General features: G+C 34.9%; 5 protein-coding genes across 5 annotated transcripts in view; 2 read left to right on the forward strand and 3 right to left on the reverse strand.

Moving 5' to 3' along the window:
• LOC120342288 (tektin-1-like) overlaps positions 1 to 27,563 on the reverse strand; it is a 107,048-nt gene that overhangs the window by 52,169 nt on the left and 27,316 nt on the right. The gene's annotated exons all lie outside the window — the stretch shown is intronic.
• LOC120343528 (dual specificity tyrosine-phosphorylation-regulated kinase 4-like) lies at positions 2,967 to 9,124 on the reverse strand. The gene is made up of 11 exons (XM_039412733.2): positions 8,620 to 9,124; positions 8,209 to 8,281; positions 7,845 to 7,990; positions 7,471 to 7,646; positions 7,103 to 7,239; positions 6,393 to 6,530; positions 5,679 to 5,799; positions 5,217 to 5,313; positions 4,115 to 4,360; positions 3,414 to 3,531; positions 2,967 to 3,102 (listed from the first exon to the last, which is right to left on the reverse strand). The coding sequence occupies exons 1-11, from the start codon at positions 8,927 to 8,929 to the stop codon at positions 3,036 to 3,038; spliced, it is 1,629 nt and encodes a 542-aa protein (XP_039268667.2). The 5' UTR covers positions 8,930 to 9,124; the 3' UTR covers positions 2,967 to 3,035.
• LOC120343375 (dual specificity tyrosine-phosphorylation-regulated kinase 4-like) lies at positions 13,807 to 21,252 on the reverse strand. The gene is made up of 10 exons (XM_039412532.2): positions 20,669 to 21,252; positions 19,669 to 19,947; positions 18,815 to 18,993; positions 18,461 to 18,597; positions 17,467 to 17,604; positions 16,695 to 16,827; positions 16,088 to 16,187; positions 15,292 to 15,534; positions 14,397 to 14,514; positions 13,807 to 14,152 (listed from the first exon to the last, which is right to left on the reverse strand). The coding sequence occupies exons 1-10, from the start codon at positions 21,186 to 21,188 to the stop codon at positions 14,092 to 14,094; spliced, it is 1,908 nt and encodes a 635-aa protein (XP_039268466.2). The 5' UTR covers positions 21,189 to 21,252; the 3' UTR covers positions 13,807 to 14,091.
• On the forward strand, positions 24,031 to 25,302 carry LOC120343374 (uncharacterized). The gene is made up of 2 exons (XM_039412531.2): positions 24,031 to 24,667; positions 24,960 to 25,302. Exons 1-2 carry the CDS (start codon positions 24,225 to 24,227, stop codon positions 25,300 to 25,302), a joined length of 786 nt encoding a protein of 261 aa, XP_039268465.2. The 5' UTR covers positions 24,031 to 24,224.
• LOC144420892 (dual specificity tyrosine-phosphorylation-regulated kinase 4-like) lies at positions 25,958 to 27,312 on the forward strand. Its single transcript, XM_078110723.1, has 3 exons — positions 25,958 to 26,223; positions 26,502 to 26,638; positions 27,165 to 27,312. Exons 1-3 carry the CDS (start codon positions 25,990 to 25,992, stop codon positions 27,310 to 27,312), a joined length of 519 nt encoding a protein of 172 aa, XP_077966849.1. The 5' UTR covers positions 25,958 to 25,989.

Genomic DNA, 27,563 nt, shown 5'->3' on the forward strand with positions numbered 1-27,563 from the left:
TGCATATTGTCAAGTTGCAAAAATGCGTATGTCCCCAAGTCATAGACACATTTCTGCCTAAGTCACAGTGCGCCATCATGACGTCATATGACTGCGTCATACAAATTAACTTAAATCCGGCTACGATCAAAAATTTGAACTATGGCAAATTACTGACTCTCATGGCATAGCAATATCATTAGGAAGTTTTTTACGTTTTTCTCAAAACTGCTGAAAATGACTTACGCAATTCGGTTATGAGCGTGACGATTTCATATACGAAAATAAATATTATCGTCTATCCTCACTGTTTAAATTTCTTTCTTCTTCTACTTAGCTATTTGTCAAAATATTAAAGCATAATTTTTCATCGTTCGAAGAATAATATCTAAAAAATATTGAATTAAACTTCATGAAAAAAGCTAAACTTGATGTTTGATTCCACTACAATTTGCCGTCAGTCGACGATACGATATGAATATCACTGTTTAAACATTTCGTTTCATGTGAAATGAATTTCCTGCTGGATGACATTGTGGTTTGCAAAGAAGCACCACTTAACACTACTTTTGTCAACCAGTAAAGCCAATTGGACGCGACAAGTCGCCAATAAATCGCAAATATTGATCGCGAAACGAAACCGTTACAATCTAGCTATTATAGTGCAACGACCATTTTTGTAGAGTCATAAATGTTCTTGAGTCTCGCACTATATAGTGCCAACTGCCAATCATCCACCTTATCGTCGCCTTATCGTCATTAAAATAGGTTTTGTACTAATACGTTTTGTATTCTAAAGAACCTGTGTGAAATATTCGCGAATATATCGGCGACTTGTGGCGTCCAATAGGCTTTTCTAAAACACAAGCTTTGTCTCCAGAAGGTAGGAAGGAATTTTATAAACTATTGCAAGTTTTATGTTTTAGTCCAATGACATCAATATAAACAATGAGCATACTGCTTTTGTATAGTAAAAGCAGTTGTTGATATTGAAAACCTAAACTCAAAATATCCAAAAAAAATTATACATATAGTCCAACATATTAAAAGTTATTTATTAAAATCGATATAATAGACTCTTGATTTTAGGGAAATTTTGAAATATCTCCGATTTCAAGACCTAAATTTGGCATCAGCCATGCAGGGCAAAGCGTAGGTTCATCAAATGCAAATGAAATGGGAAAACAATTATCCTAATATTTGGGATATTTTAAATATCATCAGAGCAAAGATATACATAATATTGTAATTTTACAAAAAAAAGTTATTTCCAGATTAGAATATAATATTTGAGAATATCCGTTCGGGGCGTATACTGAATAGTTAAGGATTCGATTTTGTCCATACTGCTGAAATAGGAAACTTAATTTCAAAATTACACTACATTGAAGAAGCATCGCCATTTAGTTGGATCAATTCAAAGTTAGGTGCTATCTTCCTATAACAGTTGGGTGTGATGGAGCTAAATTGAAGATCTTTATTCAAATAAAACAATAAAGTCAGTCATTGCAAAAGTTTTCAACTCCTCGGATATTTTATGCCCTTCCCAGTTTCCAACTTCAATAAAAATCTCATGAAGATAACCCACCTACAGTTACTGTGATATACTTTCCATCTGTAAAAAATTTGAGTGTGCTTCCACGAACTCCGCTATCTACTTACTATATTGCAGGGTGATTGTAGTGTTCATGGTCCGATGGTCATGAATTGCATGATTGATTTAGTCCTGCGCGATATAAATGCGCAAGGATACATGCCAAGGGGAGCAGAAGAACATTGACGGCGTGGCTGGTGCTGGTTCTATTGTATGGTGTTATTCGCTGTTTATTAAGTTGTATCAGTTACTTTTGTGCATACTGAATTGTAGCAGTAAAAGCCTCCTATTTTGTGTGCAAATATCGTGTGTTGCCTTGGGGAAAGCTTAGCAAGATAAAGAACATTGAAGATAGTGGCGAGACACTACAGTGATCCAAGGTTGCCGGCTCCGCGGGCCACAAAATTATTTTTGCATTGTTCGCGGGCCACAATAGTGCCAAGAATAGGTAAACGGTGCAATACAAAAACACTTTTATTGTGCAATCATACATAGCCATCTCAGGCTATCAGAATCTGCATTTTATTTTTAGTTTTCTATAATGCCTATATTGTAAGCTTATATTCCCTACCAAAAAGATAGGAAGCCAGATAATAATAAGACTACCAAGCACATCATTCAACTTCGCTGGTTGTCTTAGCTAGCCGTAACACTAGTCAATTTAGGGACATTAGTGATGTTTTTGTCCAACTGCACTGCATACCGTTACAAGACATGAGCCGTAATAGCTACTGTATACATTGTACATACAAAATGCCAAACAGCACAATGACAGGCCACTGATATTGTTAACCACACGGTACTGCTGTGCTGTTAGGCAATTTCTCTTGCTTATTAAATATATATATTCATTTTTGCAGACTTTCATCATCATCCTCATCTCCTTCGCAATTACATCGACGTACCCATATGCGGAGCACTTGTTACTAACATAGACGAAAAACAGGCATAACCAGATGTAACACAAAGGAAGTGTGGAAGCATAAATGCCAAGATGGAAGCGATAAAATGATCCCGCGCTGTGACAACGCGATATTTCGAGTTCAGTGAGTGAGGCGTGTGACTGTTTCGGTGTTCAGACTTGTCAGTTGCTTGTTGCGCATATTGAAAACTTTTATTTGGGGGCTAAAAGAACACGGCCACACCAATGCCCAGTATCTCAGAGCCGTGGCAAAAAATCTTATTTTGTTATAAACTTCAATGTGGGATAAATTATTTGAATAACAAAAATTAAACTTAAGAAAACGAATTTTCTCTATTCACATGGATACCATAGAATCCATAGAAAGTGTATGACAAATGTGTATTTGATATATATATATAGACTTGTTCCGTTCTCTGAAATTCGCCCAAGCTGATTGGTGGTTGAACTCAAACCTGATTAAAAGATAACCCAAAATTCTTGACTTTATTAAGTTACTTTATTATAAACAACAAGATCCAATACCAAAATGCATATCCATTAATTTATTGTTAAGTATGGATGACGTAAAGCTTCTTCTGCAGTAATTCTCACTTTTGGATCCCACCTAGGACAAGAAAAGAAAGCGACTTGAAGAATAACTGGTACTCCTGAAGTATGTGCATCAAGATGTCGCACAACCTGAACCTTAACCTGGTACATAACCTGATTCTTAACCTGGTACACAACCTGAGTTCAGGTTGTGCGCCATTTTGGTTCGCATACTTCAGGAGGTCCGAATAACGAATACAATTTTTTTTCAGGTAGTTCAAGAGAAAAGAGATTTTATATATTAACAGAAATAAAAGTGAAATACCATCAACAGCATATAATACCAAAACGATACTAGAGTCACCTTGCGTCTAATAAAATACTCACTTAAGACACCGTGTTATTAAATCAATCAGCAGTGGGTTAAGTCCTTCCAGTAGTTCGTTTAGATTTCTGAGATAAGGATTCTGATGGAATCCGTTCAATATTGTAAAATCTAAAGCCGCTGTTGAATAAAAAGATAATTAGCTTGAAGTGAGGTGACTTATAATTTATCTGTTGCTAATGACCCTTCGTAATATTATTTCGATAATGAACACATTGAATGACACAGGTGATGTCTGTTTACCCTTTGTATGAAGGCCAGCTATCGGACCGAGTTTAATTTTTTGTCAAAAGTGTAGTTACTAGTAAGCAATATAAAATGGGAGGATTATTTTTTTTTTTTTTTTATGGCGGAGTTGGGTTAAGGCCAAATACCCGAGCTTGGTGAATAATGTAACTAATAAATAGGGGCATGCCAAACTTTTCCGCTGCCCAAAACTAGGTTATGATAATTAGGCCCATTATACCTAATTTCAAATATAATTCGGGGAATAAACAAATTATAGATGTTGTCATACATGAGAATAAATAAATTAATGGTAAATTAAGACTGAAATGCTTGTATTATTAATTAAACCATCGAACTAAGCAACAAACTCACGTGTATAAGAGCAAATTCATTTATATGTTGCCCGGGGCCGCTGCCCGCATCTACGGCCCTCCCTAACAAAGCTCAAAAACAGTTTTCAGAAACGGACGCTCACCAGCGAAAACCTCTCTTCTTTGCGAAATATCAATTAGATGTGCAGGTGGAAATCCAAGCACTTGCATCATCGCGGCCAGTTGTGCAACCTCGTTGTTTCCCATGAAAGGTGGAAAGCCAATGATGAACTCAACTAGTAGTACACCAACGCTGAATATGTCGCATTTGGTAGTTACAGGCAAACATAAAATACTTTCTGGAGATCGATAGAATCTTGGTTGGAGATAGTAATCCCCACATTTGTGATCTGTGAATAGACAATGAGTATAGAAACAATGACAAACATTTTGTTTAATAGGACTTGATGTTACGTCCTGAAATAGTGTATCTAATTTTAACTAATTAGATTCAGTGACGATACAAATGAAAATTTATAGCAAAATAATTATTCCTGCATAAGATTTTCGTTTAAAAAACATTTAACATGAGCTACAACTTGTGAACATCAAATTATACTATATTACCGTATATATATTTAAGTATTTATTTGCAATTAAATTATGTATTCGATTGTCCTATCAAAATGTAAGTGTTAGGAAATTATCATTTCTGGATTAACCGCATTTTTAAAAATAACTTTTACAATTATCAGTTTTTTTTTATTTTTACACAAACCAAAGGGATTAAAATACCAATTTGACCATTAAACGTAAATAACTTGGTTTTAGCATTTTAATCACTATAACAAAAAGCAAGTAGTAATTGCCGTAACGTGGAAATTACCGTACATAATACAATTACTTTACTACTAAACCATCCCAAAAACTGACCTATTTCTTTACCAAATGCCAGCGCATTTTTTAGAGCTGCTCGTAGGCACACATAAAATAGGGCCTTATATCCAGCGAATTACATGAGACCCGATATGGGTACAGGTAGAGGATAATAACAAGAGCCAGAATTTTGAAATATAAAATAAATTCGTCCTTACATTTTAGTTCAAGTACAAACCCACGATTAAAGTAGCATTGCGTACACGCAGGAGTAACGCGGAACTATGGAAGTTTGGGACCCTCTGTGGCCACATAGGCCTCTGTAGTAGGCTAAAACCAGCCATGTTGAAAGGTTTCCCAGCTTTTGATGTACACTGTTCAGTTTATTACCTGTGGAACCGGGAATACAACTCATTCCAAAGTCAACAAGTTTTAAAAGTTGCCCTTCGCTTTGATTAGTTTTACCGCGAATATACATGATGTTTTCCTGAAATGAAAAATATGTATTATTATTTTCGGTGCTCCCGAAGTATGCGAACCAAGATGGCGGACATCGGAACGTAACATGGGTAACAGGTTAGGGTTAAGCGATATTTTTTTCCAATTTTCCTTATTTTAGTCCCATTATCAGTTCGAAGACTAGCCAAGAGCCTCCCGTAGTATTTATACCTAACGGCTAACATTATGGCCTAACCCTAACCTAGTACACATATTACATTCCGATGTCCGCCATCTTGGTTCGCATACTTCGGGATCCCCTTATTTTCTATATAAGGGCGCAATACCAGGCAAAGTATAATTCAATCCCCTCTTTAATGCTCCTTTTTAAGCCCAATTGAGATCAATATTTACCGGTTTGACATCTGAATGTAGAATATTGAGGTTGTGTAGGTAGTATAACCCGTGAAAAGTATCATTCGTATATCGACGCATTACATCAGCATCCTCGATAGCACCAAGACCAATTGAAGGCCTGTGAAAATTTGACGTGGTTAGAATTTTCCCAAATAGCCTACTCGCGTTTACTCTTAGTTTGAGTAGTTTAAATGTGTGCATAAATAAGTATTATTGTAGTAATAAAGGACTAAAGAATACAAAACACAAAGCAATATTCCTTCCCGAGCATGACAAAATTCTTTCGTCGAGTGGAATTCCTACCCGGTTGGGAAACGCGAGTCTAACGAACAATTAATTTATCAGTTTTGAGGGTTGGTCAGTCAGTCAGTCAAGAAAAAAAAACGAAGAAACGTGAGTTAGGCAACTTTTTCAAGCTTGCAATTTGAGCGGTGAGATTTTGAGATAGTCAACTTCTCTCGACATTCTAAACTACAAATTTTTATTATAATATTCAGTTTGTTGGTGTAATACCCTCTTATTAGACCAAATATGCTACATTCACTCTGCATGACCCCTTTACAACTTTTAAAATAAATAAGTAGAGATAGTCCGTGCATTCCACCAAATACTGAAAAATTCTGTTAAGTGTCTAAGTCAGTTCCCACATGCCCACATTTTTTATGATTCAAGGATGTTTCCTAAAACAATAAATGATTTCGATGTTTTTACCCCATCAGCTCCAATACTAGACACCAATGATTGCGAAATCGAAAGTAGTCAATCAAATGTGTGAAGTAGTCAAGATCTGTTGCATTTGCCTCGATGAATTTCATGATTTCAAGCTCTCGATGAAAGTAGATTTCGCTTCTATTATAGTAGAAATACATAAATATTATGGTCAAGGAAATCTAGAGAATGATAGAATATCAAAATTAAATTATCATTTGGAAACATCTGGTGCATTTTAATGAGTTTATCGCCTACATTTTTGCATCAAATACGACTTGGCTCATATAGTTGGGCCGAATAATGTGAAAGAGTGAATTTTTCTGACTTTTTTTTTAACGGACGTCAATGGGGCAGCAATTGTTAATAACAAATGATACAATTATTTTCTGTCTGATATGTCTGAACGTGCCATTTCAATTTGATCTTGTTTCGTTTATTACGGCTGTGTTTGACCTAAATATTCGGTGAATAATTATATACTCGTACAGAGTGACCCAAAAAATACAATCAATAAATATTTTGATTACTTCTACAAAAATATAAGAATATTTATTTAACACTTGAATTATTTTTTGTTTGTATATAATCGTGTATGCAAAGGTTTCAGTGACCTGGGATGCTTTGCACAAAACTTATGTTCCTTCTAGGATATGGTTCCAAATGGATGGGTTTTGTTTTTTGTGTTACCTTGTATATGAAAGTCAACTCACTTCATATTACCAGTCACAATTTTCAATGCAACGCTTTCATTATTAGAGTGATCAATCGCTTCCACCACAATTCCTTGCAATCCCATCCCAAGTTCTCTAACTATCTCATATCTGTATGCGATGTGATCTCGAATTGCCTTGTGCAAAAAAGTTTTATTCAGATTAGAATTCATAAACTGGCGAATAAAATACCGTAACAACTAAAGACTCTGTTTTAGATGAACTTTGATTGTGCAGGTCGAATAGACAAACGAAATCACCATGCTGTAATCTGATAAGATGCATGTTTTTTTACATTCAGATTTATATGTAATAATCACGTTAGGATGTAGAAAATGTTATTGTTTTAGAAATAATTGAGTTCTCACCAATTTATAATGTCCTTTCTTAGCTCCAGATGAATAATCAAATCCATAGTTATCATAGGCAGTTGGATGACTTTGTGTTTTGTTCGCATCGAGACCGAGGTACCAAATATTAGAGTAACTGAAAATTTCATTTTGTTCCCATGGACTCAGATACTTTCCAAACGTTCTGATGGCATCTGTATCACATTAAGTATATGCATAAACGCATTGGACCTTTAAATAATTTGTGTTTTCATGTTTGAAACTGAATCATTTGAATGAACTAGTAATTTCGAAGAGAAAATTATGATTTAATTGGGAACGAAATGCAAGAGGACGACGAGAGTTGAAGATATTTGATTGAAATTGCAAATATTGAGTTATCGAGTACAAACCTGTTGGTGTAATTGGAAATTTAACTTCCATTTCTTCACGTTGTAAAGTCGAAGTCTTGCCTTCATCATTATATATTCTGAAAATATTTTCGTCGAATAGAGGAATTTCAAATTCGTTTAAGGTCTCCTTATTTCGTCTTATATTCCTAAAAATCAATTTAAAAAAATAAATCATTGTTTTTTTCTGTATCAATAAATATTGTTGTTATAGATGTATTAAAAGTTTGTAGCATACGTTTTTCATAATAAAATAAAAAATAATTTCCATATCTTATTCTTAATATACTTTATAGTTTTTCTTCTTGGTTTTATGAATAAATTTTAAAACCATGGAATTTTCCCAAATAAAACAAATTTTTCTTACTGGATTTCTTCAACGCTTTTATCGTCGCGCTTCATTATTTTTTTATTGGATTGGCTGTTGCTTGTCAAGATATCTAGAAGGTGAATCATCAAGTTAAAAATGCTGCATAAAATCTCAACCCTTGGTAGAAGAAGATATTATTGGGTATTTTTTATAATCTTAAGCCCTCGTTAAAATATTTTATAATTTAATACAATCTGTTTCATTTTAGGAGTTCACTTACTGTAAATCGAGGCATTTATTTGCAAGCTATTTTAAACTTGGCAGAAGAACCCCAATCAAAAATAAGTAATGTTTAAAATTGGATCCGTCCCAATTTTCCACTCAGTTGAGACCGCGAGCTAAGTTAAACAATGTATCTCGATTCTTTCCTGCAAATCTAAGCACACGCATAAATACTGTATTACTTACTTCTGTTTTCAGCGATAGAGTCCTCACTCCATTGGTTAAAAGGTATTTGCTTATTTACATCAAAATTATCTTTTTTGCCATCTTGTATCGAACTCGGAATTTTTGAGGTTTGCTCATTATCAAATTCATTGCTATTATCTCTTTCATTCACAATACGATGTGTATTGTCAGAATCGACAAAATATCTTATGTTCTTGTCATATTTCAATATATGGATATTTATATTCAAAAGTCCGTTCAAAGCAATCACGAGAATTGTACAAATTACTATTGCACATAAAAATCTTCTTGATCGCCGAAAACTAAGCATAACATTGCACTTTTATCTAAATTTTGCGTCTTCGTTATACAATGGTACCGTCGACTTGTATACTTGTGAAATGAATGTATCGAGAATCGAGATACTTAACTAGTTGTGGTCATGCGTTTATCGATTCCATATATGATTTTCAACAACTATTTTCTTTCCCAAGAGCTTCGAGTGCTGGTAATATCGACTCGAGTGGAAAATATTCTGATTAAATATAGATAACATAAAGTTTACCATTTTCATTTTTTGTGTAGTAGTATACAAATAAATACTCTTATCAGCGATTAAAATTTTAGCTCGGCTATGTAAAACAATAACTTTTCTATAATAATGTTTTAATAAACCTCACAAATCGACTAACTCGAGAAAAAATGTTGCAATAATAATATGTCAATTCGAAATCTATTGTTAATTCGCTATGTAGAAAACCTGAATTCATAAATTTGCAATCCCATAGGAAAGTGCAGTTTGATTGTTCATCTTCATTCCTATCTAGCGCCTTATTATCTCCCTGGCATACCCGGGCTACTGAACTTTCAATGACTGAGCTAAGCGCAGGGAATAAACTATGGGATATTGTCAGGCATTTTATTACATTCAAGCGAATTAGAATGTCTACCATCTCTTTCACCTTTTTTTTTATCTTTTTCACGCTGCCCTATCTCCCTAACCTTTATATCACCGACCCACTGCCCCATCGCTTCCAACTTTCCTATCCTAGACCCACTGCCCCATCTCCACAGCCTTTCTATCACCTACCCACTGTCCTATCCGCAACCCACCCCGCAAAAACCCTCAACCCGCCGCCTACCTCACACTCTTATCCTACCCAGAGGTGACGCTATTTGCAATACATCTTGTTTTGTTGGATCAACAATGAATCAAAATAAACGATGTCTTAGCCTAGTTACATTGACTTATCAACAAACGCATAAGGATTAGGGGAAAAGGGGTTACCTCACTTTGCGAAAATCTAATGTTTTGGCGCACGATACACGGGACATCTAAAAGTAATAAAAAGTTTATAACTTCAGCTCAATGATTAAAATAATGGGAGATCTTGAATAAATGCCTACATTTTGAAAAACAGTTAATCGTTACAGGGTGGATTTGTTTATTTGAATCTGTATCGGGAGGCTTGCAAAATACGGCTCTTTTGTACGAAGCCCTCGCCACTAATGTGAAATTTGTTGACGACAAATCTGAGTCTATTCAAAATGTTTTGTTTTATATTAATTCAATTGTGTGGCAATGTAACCTGCGGTTGCGTCGACAAAATATAAACATCACTATGAAATATCACGACCATACAAAGTGTTTCAGACAGCCCGATTATATTTAGTTTTGATTCGTATTTCAGCGATGTTGAGAATTATAAAAATTTGATGTGTTCTTGCAACACTGACTCCGCTTTATCATAATACTACCACCCTACCATTTTCGAGATATCAACGTTAGAAAAATCCCTAGGTCTGCGATGAAATATTAAACTCTATAATTTAGTAGTACAATATAAATGGATTGTACAGTGTTACCTCGGTAGTCGACAAAAACATTCGAGTCAAGAAAGCTTCATTTTTCGAACGAAAATTCGGATCTCCAACAGCCGAGCGGAGCGCGCGGCCGAGTGAGATGACAGGTCAAGACTGACGGACGAAAATCTTGGTATGTAGTTTAGAAATTCCAAATCGTAATTTCGTCCTAATATGAAGCGTTAGTAAAGAAAAAAAACTTTCCAAAACTTTCACTAAGCAAAACCTGTATTGAATGTTTTATTTTTATTTCATACTGCAATATTTCATTAGATAACTTCATCTTTATGGATGCTGTTGTTCGTTTTTGTTGATGAAAATTAATAGGCATCATACTATATATGACTAAAAAGTTTTGAGGCCCGCTTACTCAGCGGTGACTGATAAAATGGCCCGCGAGAGCAAATGGGTTCGTCACCCCTGTCCTAGACCCACTGCCCTATCCGCAACCCACTCCGCTAAAACCCTCAACCCGCCGCCTACCTCACACTCTTATCCTAGACCGACTGCCCTATCTCCACAACCTTCCTATCACCTACCCACTGTCCTATCCGCAACCCACTACTCATCTATCCCGAACCACTCTCAACCCACTGCCTACCTCACCCCAACCTTTCCATCATCGACCCACTGTCTTTTCCTCTCTCAACTTTCCTATCCCACAACTACCTTCTCTCTTTAAACCACTGCACTACCTGCATCAAACTTCCAGACCGCCACCGACTGTCCTAAACATCTCAACTGAACTATCCTCGACCCACCGTCCCATACTAACCCCTGCCTAACCTAACCGCACTTTACCCACGCTCCGATCGTCACCCCCAACCTTGCTTCATTGTGACTATTCAAACTTCCCGGTTGTATACGGCTCGAGTATGCCAATGAGATGATTGAAGATAAGCGTACGTCGACGAAACAAGCTCATAAGGTTGACGGCATTCGTGATATATTATTATGGGTATATTTGAATATGAAACAAACGTATAGCTTCGGTGAGTGTAAATGATGGCATAAATGTTTGAAATCTTCAAAAGTCACTCATTTAAATCATTTAAATGTAGGCCGCAATCCAAAATGATAAACAATCGCCATAATTGGTAGCTTAAACATTTGCTACTTGTTAGGCCACTGGTGATTTTGTGAGTGGGAACACGGCAGTTTTGAAAATATTGTAAACACTAATCAACAACAGTTTCTCCCATGGAATCAAATTAGGGAAAAGATGGGCAGTTTGCCGATTGCACTGGTTAGTTACACTATTTATAAGGCGGAATAAAGCGCTGATGTAGCCGGCGCGACTAAGGTACCATACGGGATCCACCACTTCCGAAATGGTTTGCGCCCAAGCAGCTGCGTGGCCGAAACATGCGCCACGTAAGTCTGCTATGCTTTCAAAACTGATAATACTACCCGCATAGCGGAAATAAAAAGAAAAAAAGTTTCTACCACGAAAAGTTGTGGAAGGTGACCCTGTTCAGAGATAATGAACCATAAATTGTCTGTAGACGACGTCCTGAGTATGACGGCTTTGATCTGGATTCCAGCCAGCCAGCCAGATCTGATACGCAAAAAAATAAAGACGCCCTCAGTGATATGCTTATGAAGCGCAATATCACGACTCGGGCATGACGTCTTGTTATGATACTGACCTTTATAAAGAATACGCTTAGAACTTTGGATCGTGCTATAAAATTCTTGAATTAGCGAAGATGTCATCAGCGTTTAATTACTTTACCACAATTAATTTACTTTTAGATGTTCTGCAGCTCTTAATGTAAAAGCGGCGAACTGTTCCATTTCTTTCCACAATCTGATTCCCGGGCAAAACTGTTTTTTGCTGTTGCTCGTGTCAGTGGTTTGATGTTCGGTGTTTACAGGTGTTAATATTTTAAAAACAACCGTGCTTCAACTCACAAGAGCATCAGTGATCTACAAGTAGCAAATTTTTAACCTACCAATTATGGCGATTGTTTAAAGCCTAATAGAAACGGCAAGTGATGTAAATAAGTGCTTTCGAAGATTCCAAACATTTTTGTCATCTACATTCATTGAAGCTTTTCGTTTGTTTCATTTTCAAATATACAGTACTCATAATAATATGTCACGAATGTTTCGTCGACGTACGCTTCAATCATCCCATTGTCATACTCGAGCCGTAAAAAACCTGAGAGTTTGCTTAATTAGTAGAAAACAAGCTCGGGTGTGCCGATCGGATTTTGAGCATAGTTAGTTGAGGTGGTGGTGGGGGTGGTATAGGGGTATGGGCCCAGAGCAGCTAAGTTTAGGGGCTAGGTCAGTGGGTTGAGAATGAGTAGGTTGCGAGGGATAGGACAGTTGGTCGAGGCGGAGGAAGTTTGAGTGAGATAACACAGTGGGTCAAGGACAGCAATGTACAGGGAGATAGGACAGTGGGTCGAGGATAGGGAGTTGAGGTAGATAGGCAGTTGATCGACGATAGGAAGGTTGGGGGTAGTATAGCCGTGTATCAACGTCTTTGTACTGGAAAGTCCGTTCAGAGCAATCACTGTCGCATATAAAAATCTTTTTGAACATTGAAAACTAAACATAACATTGCACTTTTATTATCCAAATTACGTGTCTTCGTTCCACAATGTTACCGTCGACTTGTAAAATGAATCTATCGAGATAACATGCAATTTAGATATTGTCATGCGTTTAGCGATTCGTTATATGTTTTTCCTTTCCCTAAAGTTTCGAGTGTTGGTAATATCGACTCGAGTTGAAAATATTCATGTTTGCATGACAGTATGCTAATTACAAAAATCTTTTCGTTCACCAATGTGAAAAATCTGAATTTTTTCGAGTCTAGCAGTTTGGTTAATCACAGGGTCGAATCTTGCCTTTATGTGCCCTACGCACGTAAGACCTTGAAATGTCCCATACATAAGAAGTAATATTAATAATATATATTTATATATAATGAATCTAGTGTTCCATGTTATCTGAAACTGATTGAGCAGTTTCATTATTCCTATTATTGATTATTATTTCATTATTGATCAATTTCAATGATATTTCGTGGAAACAGTACTCATGCCTACAAACATTCACAGAGGTTCGAGATCATACTTGAGAAAGGAAACTAAACATTTATTTCCACCAGGCTCATATAGAGGTCTAAAATGTCTGACCAATGCGAATCATTTGCTAAACATGGAGGCACCATTGAAAATTCGTTTATAGGAATTTCTGTGATGCGCCATTTCCTTTGTCGTGCTAATCACGTGCTTACTGCTCGATATATCCTGCCTAATAAACTTTCTATGCTATGTAAAGTAAAGTAAACTATGTGAGTGTATCTTGTATATTTATTTTATTATTGGAAATGTGAATATATATGTTCTTCATGAATATCATGAAATCTATATAATACATAATAAAAGAGCAATGAGGACCAAATACTCCAATAAAGAAATCAAACAGAAATAAATATTATTAAATATTAATGGCAGGCAATCACATATTTTGTCAAGAATCGAAGAAGAAATAATTTATAAAATTTATCTGTTTGTTTGATATTGTATTTTTCAATTCTTGTCGAAGATTCGGTAGACATGAAAAGATATCAATTATGTTGAAATTTTCAAAAGGATGTTATTAATTCTCTTCTTAATGAAAGTATGGATGCTGTAGCGCTTCAACTGCAGTGATTCGCAAAGCCGGATCCCATCTAGAAAGAAAAGTATTTCACGATAAAATGATTGTAAAAAAGATTCACTGTGAGTTGAGATATTTTTTTTGTTTTTTAATATATCGTCATCAAAATTGTGCGGCAGAGTGAAAAAAATTAGGGCAATTATACAAGTGATATCTTACAAAACTAATTCTGATGAAGCTACAGACGCTGTTTAACAAAAGTGCAAAAAAAATTAAAAAAAAAAAAAGTCCAAACTTAGAACAAACTCCAAACTTACTCAAGACACTTTGAAATTAAATCAAACAATAGCGGATCCATTCCTTTCAATGTTGTTTGCAGTGATTTTGTTAATTTTTTGAAACGAAATTGATTCTGACGCACATAATTCATAGCTTCTGTGAATTAAAAATCCAAAACAGTAATAAATAAATATAAAACTATAAGTCATTAGTAATTTGGAAATAGATTTTCATATTTATCCCGAGGCAGAGAGAAGTTGATACGATAGTGTTTCTTGTCCCCTTTATTACAATCTTATGCGTTCTCTTGATTACAAAAAATCAAGTATAGGCGACGTTGGACTTATCAGCATCATGAACATAAATCGACTTCAAATATGTTTCAGTTTTGAATAATTTTTTGAAAGTTATACCAGTTCGGAGACTTGCGTGGTGGTTTTAATGTAAAATTAGACAGAAACTAACTTAGAATCTGCATAACAATGTAATGTTTTGAAATTATTCTAAGTCAGAGAAGGTCGCGGTGACTTGATGTAAAAGTAAATAATAGCTAAATCAGAATCTGCATAACAATGAAAAAACATGAGATAATTGAGTGTTTCAGCCCTAAGACGACTCTGAACAAGCAACTACGTAAGAAGCTATGTCTTGGACGGGTCAGAGTATTTTGGTTCGACATTGCTTACTCATTTTTATTATAGTGGGAATGATGTTTAAATATGATATATTTAAGCTACAAATTCCAACGGTATACCGTCAAACCATAAATAATTTCATCGTTGCAATGGCCATTAACATAACGTCGTCTTCTGCCACTTTGAAACTCAAATTTTAGGATATATCGACTTCATTAATATTCAAAATATTCCATAAACGAATCAACCATTCTAGTTCAAAAAAATAATGCATGAATATGTTGTGAATCGAATATACCGATAAAGATTGGACTCTTTGCATTGATCAGCATGTGAGCTGGTGGTAGACCCAGTATTCCGATGGTAGCGACGAATTGGTCAATTTCATCTCTTCCTGCTATTGCGGGAACGCCAAGAAATAATTCTGCCAGTATAGTTCCCACGCTGAATATGTCGCACTGAGTTGTGAACGGTAAATACAGCATATCTTCGGGTGATCGATAGTAATAAGGTTGTAAATGGTGATCCGGACATTTGAGTTCTGTGAAATTGCAATTATTTCTAATAAAGTAAATTACAGTAAAAGACCAAAGTACTGCTCAAATATATCGACACGAAGATCGGGCATCGCTAGAGATACGGCAGGACTTAGCTGTCAAACAGGGCACCGATTTCACTGAAAAGACCGGCAGACAAGCGTGACGAAATAAAGTGTTCCCATTTATCATTAAAAGTATTCCTAGGATATTAAAATGAACAGCAGTATTTGGGATGAAAAATCGAGTCCGTAAGACTCGGGAGAAATTAAAAAAGTGATGGCCTTCTAGTGACCTCCACTAATTTTAAATACTGAAAAGATCCAGACAACAAGAAAAAAATCCTCACAACTACAATATTATAGAAAAACCATAGGTCAACTTCGTATTCAATATAGTGTTCCATGTTCATTCAACATTTAAATCCATTGAATATAATTCATATTTTTATAAATTTTCTAACACTCAATTATAAAAGAATAATTGTGTTTACATTTAAAATTTATCAAATACGGGATATATATTACAGAAATAAAGTATAAAAGATGAAGAACGAACCACTTTTTGAATCTGGAATACAACTGATTGCAAAATCGACAACTTTTACCAGTTGACCTTTGCTTTGTCTATTTTTTCCGTACATGTACAAGATGTTGTCCTTTAATTAAACAAAAAATATTATAATAACAATTTTACCTAATAGAAATGAATTCGGTTTCAAAATGTAACGTGATATTGGTTCGATATCTTATTTGATATCGCAAGACAAAGTTCTACTCAAGTTAAATACGTCATCAAATGAGTGTTATGTGTGAGTGTAATGAAATGCATAGAAAAAATGCTAGTCCTGCGAAATATAGGCCAAGTCTGTATGAAACTGCGCCAAAAATTGGAACGAAAATACGAATTGATTGGTAAACATCAAACAAGAGCAATACTTTTCGAAAAAAATCCTCCTGCGATTATTTGATAAGAAATGTTGTTTGTAATTTGTTCTAGGTAAGAATAATATTTGAAAAATTTGGCAAATAGTTATTAAATGTGGGAAAGTGGGATTAATTACAAAAGTTTTCTTCCAAAAGATACCACATTTAAAGCATGTATAATATATATATAAAGAATTATAAATGATTACACTAACCTACGTTGAAATGAGTAAAATTACCGGTTTTAAATCCATATGTACAATTCCAAGTTCATGAAGATAAAACATAGCATAAAAAATGTCCTTTGCAACACGCTTCATAATATTGGCATCTTTAATCGGATAATGTGGTAGATCCTGCTCTAAGGAAGACCTGTACACGGATAGATGTTTTGTCGGGCTCACTGTTATATACTCTAAATCAGTGGTTTCGTCGGGGTTCAAATACCTATTATGTTTGTCACTATTATAATTTAAATTACTATCATTAAAAGATCTTTTTGCATTGCTAATATTAGGTTTACTTTTATATATATTATCGTAGTTAATACAATTCGGACAATGAAACTATTGTACAAGGGTTCCCCAACCCTACGGAACATTTCATTGGGATTCCGCTCCATCAAAAGGGTTGAAAACCATTTCTCTACATGTGAAACGTATGTTTCAGTATACAAACAGCATAATGATTACCATAGCTGAATATTTCGAACATTGCAGCCGGAAAATATATGCAATTGCATACTAATCCCATAGTTAGTAACTACAGTTGTCGCCTCTTCATATAAATATCCCTGGTAGACAAACCATGCTGGTACGCCCTATAGACATCCCATGTGTATAAGGTGTGACAAATTGTGTATATTATTTGCGAACATAAAGATTATTAGCATTCTGAAGAATAGAAATTTTTTAAGTCGTGACCTCTACAGAGACTTGATAGTGAGTAACCGATTAAAAAGACATCAAGGAAAATGGAACATAGGAGAACAAGGAATGTCAGAGTCAATACCCAAGCAGTTCCAACACGAGACATCTATGGTTTCGGAATCGAAACGAGTCAATCAGTCGTGAAAAGTAGTCAAGGTTTGTAGCAAATTTTTCAATGCATTTCATCATATTTATTTCTTTTCCTGTAACCGATTTTCCCCTGAAATATAAAGAAGTTAAGAGAAAGTACAAGTTAAAAGTTTTTATAAATGTTATCTATCTGTATGTTTCACTATACTTTGAGTACTGAATCGGTGATTTAAAAAAATAGAGTGAAAATATTCCGCAACATAATAATAATATTGAAGCACTTTCTAATCTAGCCCTAAATTAATTGTTGAGCATAGGCAAGGGTGCAGTACAAAAAGCGGGTTAGGGATTCTACTATGTAAAGACGTAAATATTTTTCCATATAAGTAATAACTAAAGACCTCAACCCCAACTTAACCGAAGGTTCAACTACATTTCAAGTACAGTGATGACTTTTGATGATGCATTGTTAATGGTTATTAATATGAAGAATTGCCATTACTATCAGTAGTTTTTGTATTGGTTATTCATTCACCCGTTTCGTCCGCATGCAACCGGTGGCGCGTTTTCATTGTCAATCATAGATTAATAAACGCGATTCAAATTCTCTTTTTACTCGATTGTGCAGATTGCTCTTCCCACTTTTTTGATTAGGGTACTGAGGATTTTAACCTCGTTGTTAGGGTTAAGTCAGGTTCAACCTAGATTACACTCTAATTGGTCTCTTTCCTAGCAGTTCCTGAGACCTCATAAAAACAGTCGCAGTGATAGAAAGACAACTTTTTATCAAGGTTGTTCAAGAGTAACAACAAAACTCTGTTTCAATCATGTTAGTGCATCTATACAATAACGTTCCTTGAAGCACATTCGACACTCAAAAGTATTTTCATTTCTATACATAGTTTGTTTGTAGCATCGCTATGTCTCTAATAAGCTTAGCAAACATCAATACATCGGACAAGACTCATTGGAGTTTACTGAAATACCACTCAGAATTAATGACAATTTTAATGGCGACTCGTTCGTTGTTTGAGTGATCAATTGCTTCCACTGTTGTTCCCTCCGCCCCCATCCCGAGTAGTCTCAATATTTCATATCGATATGCAATGTGATCTCCGAGTATCTTGTTGAATTGAATGAACATTCATTCGAAAATGGATTCAGTCTCGTATGACGATTCAAAAAATTGTTTAAAGCTATCTTTAAGGAAAATTATATATGTTTATTTTGATTACCAGGTAATTTTTTAACTTTTCCTGCTTATCACAGACTGAATTTATAAGATACTAAACGAAGAAACTAATATGAAATGAAAATCATTTGTATTCAGTATTTCTTACCACTTTATAATGTTTATTCTCATTGCCGTTGTTAGAATAATCAAATCCATAGTTGTCGAAGGAGTTTTGATGGGGTCGTGTTTTGTTTGCTTCTAGACCGAGATACCAAATTGTTGAATAATTTCGAATTTCTCGTTGTTCCCAATCATTCAATTTTTCTCCGAAAATCTGGATGGCATCTGTGTATGACAAAAAGAGATAAAATATGACGAAAAAAAATTCAAAAACAATGTACTTCAGTGTAGTATAAAAAGTGACATTTAGGAATCTTGGGAAACAGACATGCTTAATTTATTGAGGACGCCTCATCTAACTTCTACTAATGCAATAACTGACGTCGTAAAATTTTCGATCCCGATTATGCCGAAAATGAAGTTTTATTTTGATGATAATCTTTGCGTTCACAACATTTTTATATCTGCTCGATTTCGATTTTCATTTGTTTAAAATTGCCTACCTCCGTTTTTGATTCCCAGTACCTCATTCGGAATTGGAAATAATCAAACTCGCCTCAAACTTTTAAACTCGCCTCAGTCTATTCAATCAAGTCAAGGTTGTTGAATTAATTTTGATAATACACTGGAAACAAAGACTCGTCGCAGCAACAATTTATGTCTATTTCACTTTTTATCAAAAACAAATGACTGCAATGGAAGCCTTATTATTAGACAACGAATGAATCAAAACACCTATTCTGGTTACAATTGCAATACAGTACTATCTTCAGTATAATAAGAATATTAGTATATATTTAAATTGATATCTTCAATAAATCACATTATTTATGAATTTTGTCGTCTCCCTCATTCGTGAGGTCTTGAAAAATATACGATAAAATAAAAAATAAAATTTACCTTCGGGAGTTAATGGAAATATTAGAGTAATTTCATCATTTTTGAAGGTGACGGATTTTTGCTTTTGATATTCTAGTTCATGATTGTCATCTTGCAATGTTATTTTGTAAAATTGCTGAGATTCCGTGTTGTTTTCAATTTCCATTCTCTGATCATGAGTTTTTGCATTATCGCCGCTAAAGCTTGTTGCTGGTAACGTTTCCATTCCAACCTCGATCGTCGGTTGTATATTCTCGCTAATTAGTATCTGATCTAATTCTTGATCTTTTATCCTGAAGTCTGTTAGCAATATAAAATAATGATCCTCAAAAGTCACTGATCGCAAAAAGAGATTTGAAGTTTTGGCAAAATTTGCTCTTTCGTTAGTGAGCAAACGCGTGTCATTCCTATTTCACAATTATTCACAAAATATTTTCCTGCGCGTTTAAACACAATTGTAAGATTTGTATGCTTTTCTGACATCCCTAATTATTCTTTTATCTTTATTTGTATCGTTTTTTGCTAATTCTGGAGTCGAAGTAAAATACATAACAGGGAAAACTGTGGTATGCCGATTGACCTCGTAGAAATTCAAAACTATAAAGTATAAACTCAAACCCGATTCAAACACGGAAACGTTTGCTTGAAGCTTTCAAAAAAACTGAACGTAAATTGCTAAAAATCATTGCTTAATAACAAACAGTGTCTTAAACAAGGTACAATAGACAAATTTGGCAGAGTCATATTATGGGTGTCGCTGCTGGATAACATTGGTTCCCCGCGACTTCCCCTCCCCAGTGAGACTGTGCAGCTATCATTTTCTCGTAATTCGTGCTCAAGCGATTTTTTTCACTGGTTGGAAAAATAAAATTGACTTGCACATTTCTATTAAACAAAATTAGCAAACGGGCATAGGGCAACAGAACTATAAAAGCTGAGATTACCTCAAGAAGCGAATTGAAAAGCTTAAAACAACGATTAAAGTATGCAGTATCACTATTTTGATCATGAATCAAATCACCTTCTACTTTTTTGACTTTTGCAGAGCTATAATTTTCGTTCTGGAGTGAGGTGGCAAAACTAGGCGTGTTCTCGCTCTGGTATAAACTGATAGTGGAACGGGCTTCTCGTAAGACCGGCAATTCAAAATACCCGGTTCCAGCTTTTTCGGACTTCAATTGCAAACTTTTGGTACCGGTATATTTGTTCACGATTGCTTTATTTCCACCCACGACATTATAACCAGCAACAAACGTTTTGAATTTTACCGCCAGGCTGTTTGTTTCGTCGTCCGACATTACTTCGTTAAACAAGCCAAACGAAACCTTATTTGTCAATCCACTGCTGAGTTGCCTTTCACTACCATCGTTATCTCTTAGTAGATTAAACAAGACATCATTGTCGTTGTATTCGACTGACAATTCTCGAAGTTTTGAATTCTTGTTTTGCAGTTTGTTATAAACTGAACGGTAGCAGGTTATAACAGAAGCACACATAAAAATTGTGCAGAATAATTTGAATCTTCTTCGTAAACGAACCATAGCAGGTAAAGCAATACAATTTGTTCATAGATCTTACTTCCGATTAATTAGCATGATTAACTGATTAATTTGTAATGACGACTTTAGACAGAATCGATATTAATGTGTATTTTAAGATTTCGAGTGTTTCAAGTGCTTTGATGAAAGAATGAGACTCTCATATTCGTCTGTAATGTTTACATCATCAGGGTACTTCACTGTTATTGTCTGGCACAATTATCTTTAAAGTATCAAGTGTTCCAACTCGAAGCATTTCCAAATGTTATTGAACTATGACATAATAATGAAGTATATTGCGTAATATCATACTGTTTTTTATACATTTCTGGCCCGCTCTTTTTTCTGCAAATGTCAAGTTACCAATAATTTTATAAAGTTAGCATTAGCGTAGTATTTGAATACTTTAAACCCAAAAACGGATGCATACAAAGGTACCGAGTATATTCTACATACCACTCTGGTACAAAATGTATCACATACTTAAATTTTCATTCCATATGCATTAGGTATACTTTTCATACGTATACATTTAGGTATATATTCTGATTCTGTTGACTCCAATTTTCCTGTACTTGAAGATGGAAGAGATCGCCTGTACTTACAAGGCCGATGTTTAATCTAAAATTTCGCTGTTTTATTTTTATTTTTTTGACAACATTTATTCGTGACATCGTGATTTAACCTCGTAGGTTAGAGAAATGATTAAATTGAATTCGATTTAGCTGTAATTTTATATTTATATTCATTGTGGTTATTTACATTTGTGTTTTTTAATTTATTTGTGTTTGTTTATTTGATATTGACCACGAGGGTGGGGAGTATGAAACAAAATGATTTTAAATAAATTTTGGGTAGAAACAGATATATCAGACTCATCGTATCCGGATCAAGAATAAGTACCTGTGGTCACTGTGAAAATGGTGTGAAGTGTAGTCTGAAATATATCATTGAGAAAGAGAAAAGGAATGCGAGAGTGTCGAAAAGATGTTACAGGTTTTAAACAGTTGAAAAGTTTGCTACTAAAATCAATAATACAATAGATTTCATTTTGGGAAAAAAATATTTTAGTATAGTCAGATAATAGTTGGAGTAAACATAAGTAAAATAAACAAAAAAATACGAAAAAAAAAATTAGAAACGAATGATTAGATTGTACTATTAATTTTGATCACAAGAAATAGCATGAGCGTTTTTATGTTTTGTTTTTTGCAGATTGTTTTAATACAAAACAGTAAAGCTAGACATGTTTACTTAATTGTTGTTTTAGACCAGTGGTTCCCAACCGCCGGTCCGCGGACCGGTGCCGGTCCGCGAAGCTTTTTTGCCGGTCCGCAAGAAGTTTTGTTGTTTTGTTGTTTTTATGCCGTTTCAATCGCTTTACCGTAGGCAAAGTTGCGTTGGCTCATTACGCAGTTCTCTTCTGCCGTCATATTACGACGTCTTTCGCGACATGTTGGCGCCGTATTACGCGACATCTTGGCGCCGATCACTCACACTTTTCGCTTTTCCAGCTCCGATTCATCGCGAATGCGCTCCATCAAATCTCGCAAAATTAAGAAGCCTAAAAATCTGCACGCGTGCCTTTACTGTTCTGCGTGCTTTTCCTGATTAATATGACCATTCATATGAAACGTAATGGATATCTCCTTGTTTAAACTAGAAAACAGTCAAGAACAGTATAATAATCCAGTAAGATATGAACTTGTTGCGACCCCACAGGTGGTCACGCGATACACGCAAAAAAAAGCACGAGCCGCAGAGATCTTTTCCAGACACAGTAGGATTTTGAGCTTGTCGCCAAGTTATCGACGACTTTGTCATTGTAATGCAAATTCATTCCGTTTGAGGCGTCGATTAACTGCAGAGGGATTAATATTATGAACCCAATGAAAAAGAAAAGGCTTGATTAAAATTGTGATTCTTCTTTACAGTTCAGATTGAAAAAGAATTACTTATCACAATTTTAGATATCTCTTGATAACGAATACCCATCGCCAAGTAATCGAGCAATCAAACTGTGGTCCGTCTTTTCAGCCAGTTACTGCGTTATGCGAAAAAACATTCTCATCACTCGATTCAATTAAAACCTCACTTTGATTAAAACGAGGCAAGGAAATCGGCTGCACGCGGCTGCAGAGCTATGTGTTGCAAAAACTTCTTTGCCTCGTTCGCAATCTTGTATTGGAAACGAAACAGCAGCAAAATTTTCACAGAAGTTAATTGTGCATTATTTTAATGTGAGAATTTAATGCGTGCCTTTCTCACGCATAATGGGTGCCCAGCACTGCATTTCATTACGCAAATATATGGTATTATTTTATGTTTCACTCATTTTTAATTTTTGGTCGACACATTATTTGATAGTTATTCTTCGTGTGAAATGTTTTAAAGTGTGCTTTTTTGTCTAGAAGCATATTGAGTGCCCGACATTGCATTATAAGACGCAAATATATGTTATTCTTTTCTGTTACGGCCATTTCAATTTTTGCCGGTCCGCGAGTACATTTAATCTAATTTTACCGGTCCGCCAGGGTAGAAAGGTTGGGAACCGCTGTTTTAGACTAACCTTGAATTAGTAGTAGTTCAGCAAATGTGGAATATAACTATAAATTTTAGTGTTGTTAAACCCCTTTGTATTAATAGCATGTTGAATTGTATGAAAATAGGGTATTTTAGCAATTTCCCCGATGGGGACCGATCTGTGACGTGTTTCCGGTCTCCATTCGAGAGTTGAGAATATAATGTTTTTCATGTTTTGTGCATTCTTACTGGTTTGGATTTCAACCGTATAACTGGCATTAAGGTTTAAGGTATATTTCAATATATCTGTTTGAATTCAATTCGATCGTGCAACTTTACAATTGACATTACAATATATTGTGTGCTTATTGACCTTTAAGGAGTTGAGATTGGGGTTTACTCCGCTGACGTACGTCTATCAATAGTACAGGAGTAATAGTTGTTTAGGATATACGAGACTTGACTTCACGAATATTTCATTATTTGGAATATAAAATCATTTATCCTAGCAATAAAATGATTTGCTCTCGGGCGAAGATTAAAGTTCGGTTCGCAGTACTCGGTTTCTCATTAACTGTATTCATTTTCCTGGCTTCGGAAAAATGTGGAACTTTACGTGATAAAGTAACCCGGGATTCATTTATGAAAGAGGTCGATATTCTTGAACGTTTATTCCCGTTTTTGCGTCCTCATCTTTCCAATCCAGATCATAAAAGGAGTGATCTTCCGATTACAAACTCAATCAACGTACCACGATCGTTGGGAGACAGGGAAAATATTTTCTCGCCAATCTTTGTTTCAAAAACCGCGGTCAAAAAAGAAGAAGACAATAATTGCGATATTGATAGAAAAAGAAGTAATATAGAAAGTCATGTGTGGGATCCAAGCGTTGGAAGCAGTGGAATAAGCCGTACGAGGCCACAAAATGTAAACGATCAAGATTGTTCAAGTGGAACAGGGTAAGAAGTGGATTAATTTATTCACGCATCACGGGGAAAAATAAGTATTTGTGCAAATGCTGCATGTTGTATTACTTCGACTGAGAGATAGATGATGAAGTTTGAGCTACGCATTTAAGTCCAAGATATGTTTTTTTAATCCCAAATAAGATCAGATTAATTAACATTTTCATGTATAGTCGGCTTACAGGTTTACTGTAATAAAAGTGTTGAACCTTTCTGTTTGCTTCGTTTTTAAATAAACATTTCGTTTCGGATTGAAAATATCTCTATGCTCCAACCTGTTTTTCAGGAACCAGCAGAAAGATTTCAACAGATTTGAAACAAATTTTGATTCTGTGGATCCTTGTAATTCTACTACTATAAAAGACAACTTAAGTGCCGATTTATATTATTTTAAAGCAAACCTTACAAATGAATCGGACTTCAATGATGACGTGGTTGTCAACGTTTCCGATTTACAGAAATTCAATGAAACCATTCCACAGTCAAGACACTATATTTTCCAAAATGATACTCAAGTATTTCATAAATCGGTTGCTAAAATCAACAAACTTAGTGTTTGGAGAAATAACTCGGATGTCACGTATGAATTTCCAATGTCGCCAGAAGGTAGGTCACACGAAAAAGGATAGATATTTCAAATTCTCAATTCGTTCGTTATCATTGTAAAAACAAGAGAGAAATGCTGAAATATATGTAAATGGAGATCCATTTACTAAGAAAAACAACGCATTAGCCTAAATGGGCTACACAAAAATCTGTTATCTGATCATTCAGAGATTTTAAATCAAAATTACAAATCAATCCCATATCAGCGTAGCAACTCACACCAGTGCCAGTTAAAGTTACGAATTAGCTGAACACCTGGCTTGCCTAAAAGATGACGCGCTTGCATACAGGCGTGGTGACGCAAAATTGGCAAGAATAGCAAAAATTTGAGCGAAAGACCATGATCCACAAAATGTTGCAAAAATCTGACAAAAAAATTGAAACACAGCCCATTGGAGACTTCTTCCATATTAAGTACTTATCTCAAGAAAATTTGAAAACAAATGGTCTTTTACGAAAAAAGATTTTTCACTACAACAATAACCCAAAGTGCAAAAATCCGAGACATATATATTTAGAGTCAAAAAAATCATCTTCTTTATTTCAAGCAAGGAAATTCTGAATATTTGAACATAAATTAAATAACATCAAATAAAAATAGCATTGTGTAATTTCTTTGTAAATATAACCCAAACTACTAGTACCCTCTATGCGTATGTTTGGATAACATTGTTTTAATTCAGTGACAAGACCCAACGCAGCATAGTCAGATGCCTGTCTATGTTTTATGTATTTTTCAAACATTCCTCCCATTCCCTTCTATCAAAGATGCGGTGAATATATTCGGGGATGCTTTAACAAAATGGGAAAAACAGGAAATTTTTAATTACTCAAACATCTGGTGCCTTGGGCTGAGTGCAAATAAGAGTCAACATCAAGAAAACAAAACCATTAATTTTGGATTTGATTTTAAACAGAAGAATAGAGACGGATATTATAAATCGGTATGGTATAGTTTTGTTTGATGCTTAACACAGTGGTTCCCAACCGTTTGCGTTGAATTCCTACCTTGGTCAATTTTGAAACTTTTAACTCCTTCCTCGCTATTAATAAAAATTACTTTATTTGTTCATTTTGTGCAAGTCGCACTCCTGCTTTTGTACAGTTGAAATAATTTATAATGAGGACATCAATAAGTATCACAGCACCGTAACAATAAAGTATATAAGTAATATATCTACAGCAAAGCGTTTAAACTAATTTGTGTCAATCTTTTTCACAGATAATTCATGATCATCTAGCATACCGTTACGAAATATTAGAGGAACTTGGAAGTGGCGCATGTGGATCTACAGTAAAAGCGTTGGATCACTCAAACGGTTGCTTGGTTGCCGTGAAAATATTAAGAAACTACGCGTGGTATGGTAGTGCATAATTCACTTTTTTTTAAACCTTAAACGAATAAAATACTGGGTAATATAAATATCGCACGACAGCTTATTATATGGCGTTTCAACGAGCACAAAACATGAAAAAGTTTCTCACCTATTTGAATAAAGTGAAATTCAATTCAAATATGGAGTGCATCGCTCCTACCCCAGGTGTGGTCGTTAAGACTCGCTTCTGAAAAACTGAGTTCAATGCGTTCTTAGTTTTGAAAATGTAACCGTCATCCATCACAACACTTTTAATATAGCTTACGCTAACGATTTGTATTTTATAGAAATAATCTTATTTTTTCTGCAAATACTTAGAAATCTGAAAGGCGCATGGAAGTATAAATAAATATTAAAAAGCTCTGCTGCAATAGTTGTTTTGATTGTTTTCAGACTCCAGCTTTAGCATAGCTTTAGGCTTAGATTCGGCAGATACGTTCAGCCACTATATTAAGGCCCGCTCTTAGCTCAGGACAAGTTTTATTTCCTGCGTATTATTCCTATTGCAGGGGCGAGAAATTCTTTTTACGAGAAGTTGGAATCATGAATATATTAGAATCACGTACGATCAATAACAAATATTTTGTACAAAAGATTGATTGTTTTACCTTCCGAAACCATCGATGCCTTGTCTTGGAGTTGCTCGGGTATTTTTAAAACAATTTTTACATAAAAAATTTACAAAAAATTTATGCTTAGAAAATCTTCATTTTGCTAGAGAACAGAACTTTCTTGTCCTATGTAAAATGAGTTCCAATTTATTTATAAATTTCATTATAGAGAACGTTGTCCATCTACAACACGACCACATATCTTCAAAATCTTCTATTCTTAATAACACTATTTGGCGCTCCCGTAGTATGTGAATCAAGATGGTGGACATCGAAACGTAGTATGTGTACCAGATT

The sequence above is a fragment of the Styela clava genome, chromosome 3, assembly GCF_964204865.1.
Source record: "Styela clava chromosome 3, kaStyClav1.hap1.2, whole genome shotgun sequence".
Lineage (NCBI taxonomy): Eukaryota > Metazoa > Chordata > Ascidiacea > Stolidobranchia > Styelidae > Styela > Styela clava.